Here is a 15,784-nt window from a genome sequence, read left to right on the forward strand (position 1 = left end):
TTAATTTTGACTTACGACCTTTCAATCACAGCAGCGATAAATTCGCACCTAGAAAACCAAGCCACGCGCTCTACGAGATTTATTTTTGTGGTATCTTGCATCTGTTTTTTATCTGTTTAACTACTGACACGTTAATGGAATCGTTTGAAAATGATTACGTTGGACCACAATTAGCTTAACGACAGTCACGTTTATCATAATTGGACGTGTCGCTTTGGTCCTTGTTGCATGGCCGCTTGGAATTTTCGTTTAATATTTATCTGTGTCTTTAGTATGCTGAATTTTAACTAACCCTTCTGTGTACATTGTATGTATTGTAATTGAAAATGTGAATTCTGAATCTGATTGTGAATGATCATTTCAAATTTGTCCATAAAAAATGGTATATTGTGGCCAAAAATTTAAGATGACATTATATTGCACATTTTAGTTAGCGAAATAGGCACAATGGATGCATTGCGCTTGGCGATGGAATGTTAGTAAACGTCTCTGAATTAGACCGTGCCCCTAGTACGATCCTTACGTCAATCAACAACGTACGTTGTGCTGTTGTGTTTCTGTGAAGAGAGGATTACTATTAGGATAGGAGGATATGAACGGATATAAACCAATATCGGTAATGTCTGGTCTGCTTATAAAGCCAATGGCTGGCAATCAAGACTTGCAACGACAATGAAATAAACCCGGGGTCATGTATGTTCAAAATCCCCACATATGAATGTCTCGTGTAATCAAAGATATTAACAGATCGCCCCTGATTTAGCTATGCCAGTAGCCCTGAGAATGACATTGGTTAAATTGTTTACTAAACAATGTCCGCTCCTGTACCGTTTGGGTTACTAGTACATGACGTCATTCAATGAAAACACAGCTTTCAACCGCGTCTGTTGATTTATGGAGCGTGTTACGTAAACTATAAAATTAAAATTCTTATTACTTTTTGTATAGTTTTGAATTTATATTCAAAACTTTATAATTAATCATTCGGATAATTTGAACTTTAATTGTTCAAATTGAATATTTTTTATATTTTATCTATTTTGATGTTAATTTTAGATAATGTCTTTAATATATAATGCTAAGTTAAATTATTTTAATGTATGAAAAAATCATATAACACTTAAACTCGATGGGAAGGCAATTCGAAAAGATCTTCTAAATACTTCTAACTAACAAAATTATTTTTGTAATATTTTTATTATTTAATGTTAAATCATTATGCTCCTGTTGTAGTAAAAGCGCCTTACGTTACGTCTTAAGACTAATATTTCCAAAAAATTTAAACGAACATAGTTTTTAAATAAAATTTCATTCCTCATAGATTAGTCTTATCGTTGAAGTTTCGTTTTCAATTATACTATATATTTTTTTTTATTATTGATGACTGAATATTAATAATTTATACAAAAAGTTATAGTTACAAAAAGAAGCTTATAGATACGAAGTAACAATATAAATATCGTTATATTAAATATTATGATAAGTATCTACCATATTTACGCGTGGAGTTTGACTTTGACATTCATGATAATACTTGAATTTTAGAATGGCTTCTGATTTATCTTTTAATCTCAATAAACACGTGATGCGTTCGCAGATTATAGTTTATATAAATCCAATTTTATCGAATCAATACGGTTACCAGAGAAGCTGTATAAAGACAAATAATTAAATTTAAAAAAAATTGAGTAGAATATTGTGGTCGCCTTCGTTTTAGTTTTGATTTAAAAAGATTTACATAATATATATTTCATAAATTCAGATCGATTCACAATGAGGAAATTAAATATGTTATATAAATGGAAATTTTATAGCGACTGTACAAATTATATATAGAATTGTAGCAATAATTCTACCAGCATCATTGTACCGCAATTCTAATTCTCTGGGTGAAAAACGATCCAGACTTTTCACCAGTGGAGCCTATAAGAATGGGAATTATATGTTTCACTTTTTTTTGTTTCATTACTCAAAGGTCCAAGAGAGTGTCAATACTGACAAATGCGTTTAAAATACGCTTTATTTACAATATACGGTTGTAGCAGTATGTAAATATTGATTCCTCTGGGTGTTGTCCTGGCTGTTTCTATTCATATACAATTATGTATCTACTTAATTTGACAAAAAAAAAAGACCCGCTGAGTTTCTTACGCCGGTTCTTCTCTGGTCAGGGTGTCCCTGTTTCCGAACCGGTGGTAGTATTTAATTTGACCATCAATAAGTAAGTGTGATGCTTCTATGTTGAATAAAGGAATTTTGAGTTTGAGTTTGAGCGTCCTCAAACAAACTACACATATAGCCCAATGAACTTATTGAACGGGCAAACACGCAATTAGTAGACTATTAAATAGGCGCTGATTACGGCAATATATGTAGCTTTACAATTTACTTGGGGCTGATTGTTTGCCTGTCAAACTTATTTACTCGGTGATAAGGCTTTGTGTAAGCCCGTTTGGGTAGATGTCACACACTCAAATATCGAATATTCTACCGCTAAGCAGCAATACTCAGTATTGTTATGTTCTGGTTTGGTTAATAAGTGATTCAGTGTACTTACCGGTACAAAGAACATAATATCTCGGTTCCCAACTTTGGAGGTGCATTGGCTATCCAAGGAATGCATATAGACCATTAAAACTTACCATCAGGTTGCCTATTCAAATAAGCCCTCGATCATTTTCTACATCGTTATAGAAACAAGCGCTGCTAAGATGAGAGCGTTTACTGTTTGCATATAAATGTGCAAGACGAGCGAAAATTACAAAAAAAAAAAAACATTTAATATATTTACAGTATAACTTTACTTACCAAAATTGATTCCCGTATTTGACATAATTGACATTTTTTTTTTATGACATTGGTTGGCGGACGAGCATATGGGTCACCAGATGGTAAGTGGTCACCACCGCCCATAGACAAAAGCGCTGTAAGAAATATTAACCATTCCTTACATCACCTATGCGCCACCAACCTTGGGAACTAAGATGTTATGTCCCTTGTGCCTATGATTACACTGGCTCACTCACTCTTCTAACCGAAACACAACAAAACAGTGTACTGTTATTTGGCGGTAGAATATCTGATGAGTGGGTGGTACCTACCCAGACGGGCTTGCACAAAGCCCTACCACCAAGTATAAATACTTGTGAAATAATTTAAAAAAGTGTATGATGGAGTTCGTTAGAAACATACTAAGATTCATTTATATTGAACATAATAAACAAAAAATATGATATTGCCCGGAAAGCATCGAGCATATCAACCATATATCAACAGATAAAACGATTGCCTATAGTAGTGACCGGGATTGTATAGGTCCATATATAATCTACTCCAACCACAAGAGGACAACATCCACATAACCAACATTTGACATTGATTTGACGTGACATCATTGGTCGAGATCTTGAATAATACATGAGATACATGATGGATTTTCGAAAAAATTGCATTTTAAACGTCGAATAAGCTGTTATCGGAACTAGAAAGTGGAATAGTGCTCCATTATAAATAATTACATTTTAATCATGCACTATTAATAGTGCACAATATAGCCGAGCAACAGCAAATCGCTTGATATACGTAAATCTAAGGTTCGTTTATCTGTATACATACCAAACAATCACGTTATGTATGCAATGTACAATTTATATAAATTATAGGACCATTTCCAATTACATACATACATATGTACATATATATAATAACATTTTGTTACCAGAACTAAACAAAGAGTGCAAAGTTTAAGCTAAATGAGTTAATTTGAATTATTTTTAAAATTAATGGCAATATTTATCCTACACATAATATAAGTACAATAGCTAGCCCTAAAAAAGGAGTAATGTTCCAGATGAAGTAAATTCATAAGGTGATTCCAAAATAAGTCGTTGTTACATTTTGATTCTGCATAACAATTTGTAACTCAGTCACCGGGAAATGTGTTCGCGAATGTTGCTAAAATTTTAAAGTCTTATTAGAACAGTCTAGTCAATGAATATTTGACAGAGGCAATCTTCGGATTCCTCAATAACAGCTACGGCTTTGATGTTTTTTCTTTAAGTTTCGTTTGTTTTGTATTATTTAAATCAGACACATTTTAAAGATGTATGATGTACCTAAGTGACATGCTGTTCTTTAAATTAATAGTATCTCAACAACAGCCTGCCTCGTTGATCTAGTGGCTTGATATAAGGTTACATATCCTGAAGTTCTGGGTTAAAATTATAAGTCGACCCGATAAAAAGTTACTGGGTAATTTTCCATTGAAAAATTCTCACTAATACGCTCGAAGTCTAGAACTTGAAAACAACACACGTCGACTCTTTCCAGTCGTATCGGATTATGAGAATGCAACTGTGTTTGCTATTTGCGTAGTTGGTTGGTCTCCTATGAAATTGATCGCCATGACAAAAATCGGCCGGACGACATAATTGTACAATGCCATCAAAAGAATAGAGATACCCAATCGAAGTCGGGTCAGATCACTAGTGCTATACATAATAGCCTCCACATTTGCGAACCTTCAATCTAAAGCTCGTATTATATGAGACATTACAAACTACTATTACAAAAGTAGGGTTGCCAGATAATGTTAATATATACTTTGAGATGTTATATCGAAATCAAGTATTCTTATCTGTTATCGCAATATGTTTTAACTATATAAGGAGAATGTCCATCAACCAGGACAAAGATGTATCAAGAGCCAATTTATAAGTAAAATCGAAAGAGGCCCATTACAATATTTATAATTGTTCAAATACTACGGAAAAGATAGTAATGTGAATTTTACAGATTAAATAATTTAAAAGTGTGTGTTTATTTATGTAAATGATGGACAGCATACAAATAAATAATATATTTTTTTTAATTTTGATGGTGTTTTGATGAATGTGTTAATATAGATTTTGACAACCCTAGTATATTTGTACCAGAAGTTTGACCTGAATAGTAAGGCATCGTATAGCATGTAGTGTGTTAGCCATCGAAGGCTTCCTTTGAGCTTCTTATTACGAAACCATGTTCAAATAATAGGGGCCCAATAGTCTATTCTATATACTAAATTATTCCGTGCAGCAAATGTTGATGCGTATTTAAAAAAATATACGTGCGCGAGTGCGTCTAGCCTCGAACTATACTCGGTCTCTATGGGTTTGTGCATTTGTAAAATTGTGCACATCTAATGTTTTAACATCGGTCTGTCTTTTTATATCAAACTCGATTATAAGCGATTTGCATCGAACAGAGTATCTTACTAGATACTTTGCAAAACCACACATTAATCGATGTTGTTGAATATTTTAGTGATGTAACGGCACGTGTTCGATTATTGTCTAATATTTCACTAGTATCAAGTAATAGAATAAAATCGATATTACTTTTATATTGATGTTGCATTTATTTAAAATATGCTTCTTGAGTACATACCGATTGAAATTAAAATAATTAAGTATTTATAAAAATTAACAAAGTACAACTTAGAGATCATGACCGCGTAGAATGGTGTCAAGAATGCTAGCAGCACTTCCCCGTTGAATCGCGATTCACTTTGTTTGAGCGAAAAAAATGAGCCAGTTCTGACACTAGTGGAGATAATATTAGGTCACTGTATTAAGCCATATTAAAATGTAAATGCCAAAATTAGATCTAGGTTTATTTCGTCATAATTCAAGCCGTGATGATCCAGGGCGTAGAACACGTGAATCTTAATCGTGTGCGGGTTCAAACTTAGGTAACCACCGCTGAGATTTCAAGTGCGTAACGTAATTTATGCTTACAATACGTCTTAAGCTCGGCGGTGAAGGAAAACATCGTTCGAAAACGTTGAAGTCTCGGATGCCACATACGTATCTTCAATCCTGCACCAAAACCAAACCTCTTGCTCAAGAGGAAAAGACTATTAGTTTTTTTTTTAAATAGTTGCACTGCCCCAAATTAATTAAGGTATTTTTAATATTGCTATTTACCTCTTAAGCTTATCACTTATGTTAGGAGTGGGCCCAAGGGTTCAGGATCGATCCTGTGCTTTTTTACATCTCTAGGCGGTCCTTAAAACCACTGCGCTGTTGATGCTTCACAACTAATTGCACTATTAGTAAAACAATACCGCCTTCAAATATTTGCCCCCGAACGCAATAGCATCCTACCTAACAATATATCAAAATCGAAATGTACTTTATATGAGCTCCTGCAAGTTCTCTTTAATCGAACAATTAAAACGAATCGACACCCAAAAGGAAACCTATCTGTTCCAGCTATTCTCTTCCACGAATTAAATAAATAATAACCTCAGCAGGTTAATAACATTTGTACATATTGTGGTTATATGTGGTTAGTGGACACTCAAGACGCATTACAGCAAGCTCCAAGCCCAGTATGACACAGCCAGTGACGTGTTTGCTTATTTTTTTTTTTTACTTTGACAGGTCAGTTCGTAATCTCCCACCGACTAAAACGATACAAAATATTGTACATCTTGTACCATACTAACAGTCTCATTGCAAAATAAAGTAACATATACCCTGGACGTCATCTTAGATAATAGATTTAAAAGCATCTAAATGCAAATCTCATGCGCCATAAATCAATTCCCACTTGAAATTTATATTTGTAGTCGATAAAATTAGATCATAAGAATTTATGACTAAATCATAGATTGAACGATTAGTGTTGCCTCTCGATATTATCGATATATGCATTGCGTTTAAACACTATCGATAGTAATATTAAAGGGTTGCAGGCCTGTCTCGTAAGTATACCCTTATAAAAAATATTATTAAAAATATTCAATACTAACTGTGCCACGCGTTAAAACCAAGTTTGAACGCTAATGCTCTAATAACGTTTCTCAATTGAAAAGTTTATCCAACGCAGTCTGATTAAAAATCTGTTAGTTACTCCATCCCTTAACTTATTTTAGCTTTATAATATTCATAAAATATTTTAATTTGTAAGTTGAGTCAGTATAGTTACACATCCAGGAGGGACTGACTATTATATATTACATCAGATAATGCTGGCAGGGTGACTATTCTATACTTCTTCTACTCTTTTTACTTGGTGGTAGGGCTTCGTTCAAGCCCGTCTAAGTACCACCCACTCATCTAAATTTTACCATCAAGCAGGAATACTTTGTATCGTTATGCTCCGGTTTATTATTAAATAGATGAGCAAAACAAAAAAAATATTTTAAAGCCTTCATAATAAATGCACTAATAAAAAAATACTTCATAACATAATAAGAACGTACGACATGTAAGACGAGCTTAAAAGCTTGAAGAAGACTGACGTCACGACTTCGATCCACCAGTATACAGTCTACGGCCTCCTACAGTCGTTAAGATACCCAATATCTCCATTAATCTCGGTGTCCGCGTCTCGTGATTTATCAATCTATTTACACTGAATTTCTTAAATACAATTTCAAAAGAATACTTTGTTTATCTGAACTTTTAAACTCACTCAACAGCTCTTTTGAATCTCCATAAACATGAAATATTTTATGCGCAATCTAAATTTATATTCTACCTAGTAATACCAGAAATAAACTACACCACTCAATACTCTGAAATGAAAAAAAGCTTTATAAACTACATAGCGGTTGAAGTTCAAACCGTCTTCGTACTCTAAACATATATTATTTTAATTGCCTTTTCAATATAAGAGTATCTTTAAAATCTGTCTTTTTTTTCGTATATAATTAGTTAATAATAATAATTACATAATACTCAAAAGATAATTGCGCCATTTCTGGGCCACATTTCTTTCTAACAAAGGCAACCATTCTACAAACGTAATCAATTATATCTCACTGAGAAAGTCTCGCTTGGTTCTGTATAAAGATTTTTTGTAACTAGAACGGTGAATATGCAGAAATAGTAACCAATAATAGGAGGGGTGACGTCACGCCTTCGATCCATGGTGTGTCTGGGAGGGTTTAGAGATCTCGTTCTAACTTGAATTAAGTACTATTTGGTGTTAACACGCATTGAGGGCTTGAGCTAAAATGTTTAATGGGTATACACAATTGAGTGCCGAGGATAGTTTTAATATGGATTCAGACGGTTATACATTTTACACAAGCCAGTGTAGTCGCTAGTGTAATAAGTAGTTTCTGCCTTGCATTATTTATTTCACGTAGATAGACGAAGTTGAAATCAATCGATATACAGCGTGTTCTATATACTTATTTTTTATTAGTAGTTGTGTTTTCGCTTCAATTTAAGTAGTTTTGTTACTGATGATATTTTTATAATTTATTAAGTTACTTTTATTTGCATGAATTTAAAAAGCATATCAAATTCGTAGATTATAAATATTTATTTATGATTGCAGATATTTTATTTCATCTATTGTACAAGCATGTCTGTCTGATTTATTTATGTGTGTTGTGCGTTGCATGCAGTCAAGTCACGACGACTACGACCAATGAAAAACTACAAGCCGCTGGTAAGGATATTTCATTAAAAATAATCTGATTTTGAACACAATTTTGAGTTATGAAATTTTCTTAGGCGTTCCATTTTAATAATATACAAAATATTGGCGTAACCGCGAAAGAGACTTGAATACAAATTGGTTTTTCCTCTTTGCTTTCAATATAAGAAAAGAAAAAAAAGTGAAAGATATTAATTATTTGATTATTTCTCGATTCTTATTTGTGTTCAATATAAGAGATGTTCTCGTTTATATATTTTTTTATAATTGTTGGCTGTTTTTTGTTTTTAATGTGACCTAGTTCACTCCGGTCTACGCCAATCGTTTAGAATTTTCCTATCTACGCTGATTCACTGCAGTTTGCGAGATTTAACGGCATTATATTATATCAGCGTCCGCAAAAAAAAAAATCTCGGACGTTAATTGAACTTAAATTTAAATTAACATAACAGTAATAAATTTAAATAATTCGTTTAACCGATTTACGTTACAATTGTTTTTATAAAATGTTCAATATTTTTACATATCTATAAAATACGAAGTATCAAGATTAAAAATAGAAATAGAGATTAATTAAAAAGAGCTTACAATGAAGAAAAGAGATTCTCGTAATAAAAATTTCAAAATAGTATACTTATATTAAAGTACACAATAATTATAAGTCCATCATCCTCATATGACACAGCCCTTATCCCAATTTACTTGGAGTCGGCGCAGCAGGTCTTCTTCCTAACTTCCCTATCTGACGTCATCTCATAAGTAACATTCTTTCCAGCCATATCATCTTACACACAATCCGTCCATCTTTTCATTGGTCCCCTTCCTCTATATCAATCCACGTTCATGCTCAAGACCTTCCTCACAATATGTTCCTCGATCCTTACATGACTTAACATTACAAAGTAATGTTGACCATCAAATTGGCTATTTAATCCGATGTTGTTGGCTTAAAGTTTGCCATATGCCGTGATTGCAATGTGACAACATATAACTCATAGCCTATTCCAACCACAAGAGGATTAAAGACAAATAAACAACAATTTGACATAGAATTGATGCTGATTGGTCGACAGCTTGAGTAATCTATGACAATAATTGTGTATTAAATGTCGTACAAACAGTTATCCGAACTTTGAGTGTAAAGTTAAAGTACATATAAGTAGTTAAGTGTATTAGTGTTGTATTATAAATGAAGATATATTAATCAACTAGCTGTGCCGGCGACTTCGCGCGCGTTTGAATTAAAAAAAAACTGTTATTATTCAGTAAGCAGTTTTTACTATATAACTTATTAATTCTGCATTAGGTAGCTTTGTGTGATATTAAGTCGTTGGTGGGAGGCACCCGACGTGGCAGCGGTGGCGTGCGCGAGGGCTGCGTGCGGTACTCGACAGTATTAATATTGAGTTTATATATATTTTATATGTATATACATACCTATGCATTTAGTAAAAAGTGATCATTTTAATATTAAAACCGACACTCCAATTTTATTATAAGTATGTATAGATAACTGTTAATAGTTCACAATATAGCTCAGCTAGTAGCAAACCGCATGGAATACGTAATTCTATGGTTTATTTATCTTAAATCCTTCGATTGGGATAGGCTACGAAACATTCTTTCAATTTTCTCTAAACTAAAAGTCAATTATCTGTCCAGAAATGTTTCGCTGTCGGACAAAGATCAAAGGGTAAAGGTCCAAACCAACGTACTCACATTCATTTATATATATTAATGAACTAATCGTTGTCAAGATTATCTATTATATCCGTACTCATACAACCTCACAACATACTTATTTAGTAATAGATTATACTAAACAAAAAAAAAGCAAACTTATAGTAGTCAAACATTGTCACTTTCGTGGTCGAAGTCACCTTCATACTATACAATCGATCACATTCTATAACTATATCTTTTTTATTATTTCGACAGTTACCTCGGCCTTTACATAAAATCTTCTGGTAACACGACGCCATTACAGTTCATTGGAAGTTGGCCGCAATAACGCGAATTGGACTTGAAATTATTGACTGTTTTTAAAAATATACTAAAAAGCTTTTATTTTTATTCTATTTCATTAATTTTATTTTGTTCGAAAGTAGTGAATATTATTAAACAATTTAAGAAAAAATATTCCTCTATAGTTTTTGCTTTTTGACTTGTACTAATATTTTAATGTTTCTATTGTACGACACGGATTTCGCATACATTGTGTATGTACATATGTGTGGGTGGACGGTACAACTGAAATCAAACTTAAAATTTGAAATATTTTTACCTGATTTTGTTTGATTATGTTTAAAGAACTTAAATTTAAAAGCAACGATTATGAATTTATATAAGTATCTGATCTTGGCGATACTCTTTAAATAAATACTTAAAACACTTCGTCTCTCAGAATGGATTTATCTATGATGTATACGAGGATGGTTTTTATCATACAGGATACATTTATTCAAGAAACGGAGGGCTTAATAGTTTTTAAAATGTATTGAATTTCTATCAGTATAAGGAATTGATCTAAGTATGTATTGTTTTGTTATAACGCAAATGATTGTAATCTACCTATATAAGTTAACTTCTGAACGAAAATAACGACTTCCTAAAACAATTCAGTCTCGCTTATGTGATATATAAATAAACTTTAACCCAATTTAAACTAAATTCTATATTTGACCTGTTTTGCGGCCGTCGCCTGCACGGGCGTGAATAATTAAACTCTTTGATCAAATAGCCGACGATGTTATCTATGATGTAAATGACTATAATAACATTGCGGCTATGTAAAATTATACATAACATAATAATAAGGTACAATATTAGAACATGTTTTAACAAATAATTTAAAAAAAAATACATTTAGGGTTTACACTCAATAGTCCCAAATAGGGACACTTACCCTGAAACACACGCAACCCAATTACAGGCACGACACGACCGTGTGACACTTGAGTGGCCATATTATTGAATTAATGCCATACTCGTTAAACAATCGATATCAACTACCAGTATCCTCATATCCGTATGTATTGTTAAAAAGTTTGTAATACTAAAATATATAATATAGTACTCTTTTAACATTTTAAGAAAACCTTAAAATGTTAAATGAGGTGTTGATGTAATTTCGGACAAAAGTTTTGCTATCCTTTTTAACTCTGTCAGATATTTAGCTTAAAGAGCGTGCATATCATTATCGGAAGCACTGATCACTTAAAATATACTAAACACATAAAATAATTCAATGAAAATTAGTTATGGTCAAATCAAAGTCGTCAAAAATTCATTGTATAAAATACACACAAATATATTAATTCTGTTGAATGGAATACGAATTAAATTGAATTTTAGTGATTGACGTTAAATGTTTTGTGATTCCAGGGCTCGGCGGATTCAAACTACTCGCAACCATCCTCGGAGCTGTCGCTCGACGAAGATAAAGAGGCTTCGCGCCGCGAGAAGGAGTCGCTGGCTCTCGTACAGCTTGATAAGGCTCGGGTAAGTTCACTCTACATCGGGTAAATCACCCAATGTCTGATTTAGAAAACAGACCTTTGAAACGCAATATAAATAAAATGAACGAGAACAGGTTAGAAGAAAAAATTAAGGAAATACATACATTATGGATATACTTTGTAACAATTTCGAAGTTTAAGTACAAAATTAATATACGGACGTCCTGATCTATCATCATCATGGCGGCTATTTTTAATGGCGACTAGATTTTTAATTGCGTAGAAAATTACAGTGCACATATGTGTGCGTAAATACAAATGCAATCTGTAAATCTGTGCGAGACTAACGACTTTAGGTACAGGGCCGGACCGTAAGTTTAGGGGGCCCTGGGCTAACACTACACTTAGGAACCCACCTAAGACATATGTAAACGTAGATTTGAATTAAATTAATTAAATAGGTTTGATTAATTGCAGAACTCGCAGGGCTGCAAACCATACGATCTGTTTAATTTAATAAAATTATGGATTCTTTCGCATTATTGTCTATTTTTGACCTTGACGTAACTTAGCTGGGGTCCCCTTGAATCCACGGGGCCCTGGGCTGAAGCCTAAAAAGCCATATGGTAGATCCAATCCCCGTTTAGGTACATGCTTTTCGAGCCACGGGAGTATCAATAATTAAATTCTAAGCTTCTGGCTACTAATAAAACTGTTTCATGGAACAATTTCTGATGGCAATGATTTAAAACATTACAGTCGAAACCAGTAGCGTTTGCAGTGCGGACCAACGTCGCGTATGATGGCACGGTGGACGACGACTCGCCCGTGCACGGCAGCGCCATCTCGTTTGAAGTGCGCGACTACCTTCACATCAAGGTTACTATTGCCATAACTTCAAGTTTGTTTATTAGAAATTATTTTTTTGATAATTTCGCAACGTTCAATTTTATATACAAAAAACTGATATTATTATTTAGAATTTGTTAAGCTCCATTTTGTTAAAAAAATAAGTTTAGTATGGAGTTTTATTTGTAGATTCTATTAAATACGTCTCCATCGGTGTCTAAATTGTATTCCATTTTATTTCTAAGAAAAAAATGATGGTTATTGGCTTGCAAAATTCACGTCAGTCAGTATACATTCGTATATCATAAATGATTCCAGGAGAAGTACGACAATAATTGGTGGATCGGGAGGCTCGTGAAGGAGGGTTGCGACGTCGGCTTCATCCCGTCGCCGGTGAAGCTGGAGGCGGTGCGCGCGGGTCTCACGGCGCGCGGCCGGTACCCGCGCCCGCCGTCCGCCGGCCTGCCGCCGCAGCCGCTCCCCAGCCGAGGTAGCACTCCCCCCACGCCCGGTACGTCACGCGCCACAACTGCGCCACGCCACGCGACGCGACGCCACATGCCACTCTCACTGACGGAGCATGACAACTTTACTCTTTATGTGATCGCACCTTACACGGCCTAAACCGATTGCTTGAATCTGTCAAATTAAGATGTACTTAATCTCCTCCAGTGAAAGTACAATCAAGTGAGAATGCTGATCTGAATTTATCAAACCGAATTTTTTTCAGCACAGCTTATCTAAATCAAATCTCTTAACAAATAAGTTACTCTAACTTATGGGATCCTGTCCATCAGTGTATCATTTTTAAAATTGTCACCTGAGACCTGGAACAACTGCTCTCTTCGCTCTATCCCTGATTTGATTTTATTCGCGTTTTCCCCCATTGCCTTACGAAAGGCTTTTTTACATTTAATGAGGAATCCCCGATAGTGCTTAAATATGCACGGTATACAATATTTCTTCCAAACAACATGACCTAACGACTAATTAATAGTAAAATCATGTAAGATTATACACCTTATAACAAATCAACATATTATATAATAATGTAAACGTATAATACCGGAAATTCTGTTTTATTTTATTTCAAATTCATTATCATAATTTTGAAAACAGCCAAGAACATATAAAGTTGCCATGCTCTTAGAAAATACCGACAATGCTTGCGTGGTTCTGTATAATCTGTATAAAATTGTCAAATGACAATAATTAATTTCATTCGCTGTCCCTGTTCTTCTTACTCGTTACAACTAGTAAAGAAAGAGACAGAGTTAACTATAAACTAAGTTGTATGATGATTGCAATGCACTGTCGGTTTAACATGTTACAAGCTCTTTGGTACGAAATGAAATATTCATATTATACACATAATTATTTAATTCTTTTTTTTAACGTAATTTTTTAAATAAAATATATTTTCATCTCGTATCAAAAACTAAGTACGTACAATGCAGTTGAATTATTTGAATGTTTATATTAACTTAAATATAAATTGATAACAAACATAATATAGATATTAGTTAAATATATACTTACTAAAGTAATTTTTAAATATATAACGATGAGTAATATTAACCAGAGCCTCATAATTCTTATTTGATATTCTATGTAATATTAGTATTATATATTCTATACATAATAACTGCCTCGTACTGTATCGTCATACTAAACCATAATTCACTCATTTAACTGGTGAAAGTTGTCTATTTCCTCGGTCTTGATATTAGCACTCATATTTGACGTATTTTCAGATATCCCTACCATCGATAGAGGTAAGACCACATCCATCCATTGACCAGGAAATGTATCCAATTTTCACCCGAATATTATTAATTTGGCCTTGGTTTTATTGGAATCATTCTTAACTCGATATTTTTATTAAATTTTTGTTTATTTTTTATACAAGTGTTCTTAATCAAAATTCGTTACTTTTAAAAGTAGTTTTTAAATCTAACACTTCACATTCTATATAAAAATATTTTTTATATTTACTTCAAAATAATTAAATTATTTTTCTGGTGGTAGATATTTTTATTGACGATCAATAAGTATATAATATCAATAAGATAATGCTTCTATCTTGAATAAAGAATATTGACTTTTTTATACAGTAAATGCTTTCTCATTGCATAAAACCGACCAACTGACTTTAAGTGGTTACCACTAGCCATAAAAAATATAACCATTCTTCACCAAAGCGCAACCAACCTTAAGAACTAAGATGTTATGTCTCTTGAGTCTTACTGGCTCAGTAACCATCAAGCCGTAACGCAATAATACTAAGTATAATAAAATATTATGATGATATTGGGTGGTGGGCTTGCACAAGTACCACTAAGTAAGGAACGTGAAGTACTAAACTAATCAAGACTACACTACTTTTAAAAGGAAGATCATTTTGATTACGGACACCTTATATTTATAATTTCGACTCTTCCATTTCACGCCCATTGCTCTATCTGTCCTTTTTTGTTATAGTTTATGCTTTTTTTCTATCGAATGGCATAAACTGATATCTTTATATTTATTAAGTTATTTATTTTCCTTCTCTCTATCCTTTATTGTGTGAATTTTCAATAGGCTCATCAAACCGATGAGTTCGATCAACCGTTATTATCTTGAATACTATTGAAATTTTACTCAGCAGGTACGTATTTAATTGGATGTCGATGTTGTCAAGTGTCTGTATTTTAATTATTTAAAAATAATGGTGTTGGGTTAATTGATTTAATGCATCATAGAAACGAATGATATCTGTAGGTATCAGTTGTGATCCCAAGATTATTTGAAATGGCATGCATCCAATAATATCGCCCGTTGATTCCGTAAGTGTTGTTGATGTTGATTAGAATTGATTATTTACTTTACGCCTGTCAAATGAATTTGATTACCGTTTTAACCAATACTTGTACCGAATAACTTAAAACACACATTTTTTAGACAAACTTGAAGGGAAACTAACAAGGTAATCGAAATTAAATAATATTCAACTATTTCAAAGATTTAAACTCGAATGAGCCTTAATAGAATAATGGCAT

General features: G+C 33.1%; 1 protein-coding gene across 27 annotated transcripts in view; it reads left to right on the top strand.

The window, feature by feature from the left end:
• Ca-beta (Ca2+-channel-protein-beta-subunit) overlaps positions 1-15,784 on the top strand; it is a 158,655-nt gene that overhangs the window by 135,460 nt on the left and 7,411 nt on the right. For 12 of the 27 annotated variants that reach the window (XR_010309972.1, XR_010309973.1, XR_010309971.1 and 9 more), the window contains 4 exons: positions 11,821-11,937; positions 12,654-12,773; positions 13,062-13,254; positions 14,498-14,518. Coding sequence is in view for 24 of the 27 variants with exons in the window: in XM_064220662.1 (XP_064076732.1) it covers positions 11,821-11,937; positions 12,654-12,773; positions 13,062-13,254; positions 14,498-14,518 (451 nt within the window). In the remaining 3 variants the exon portion in view is untranslated. Of the gene's footprint in view, positions 1-8,334; positions 8,449-11,820; positions 11,938-12,653; positions 12,774-13,061; positions 13,255-14,497; positions 14,519-15,784 lie in introns of all 27 variants that reach the window. The other 15 variants (XM_064220676.1, XM_064220679.1, XM_064220678.1 and 12 more) reach the window with 4 other exon arrangements.

This window comes from Vanessa tameamea, chromosome 4 (genome assembly GCF_037043105.1).
Source record: "Vanessa tameamea isolate UH-Manoa-2023 chromosome 4, ilVanTame1 primary haplotype, whole genome shotgun sequence".
NCBI lineage: Eukaryota > Metazoa > Arthropoda > Insecta > Lepidoptera > Nymphalidae > Vanessa > Vanessa tameamea.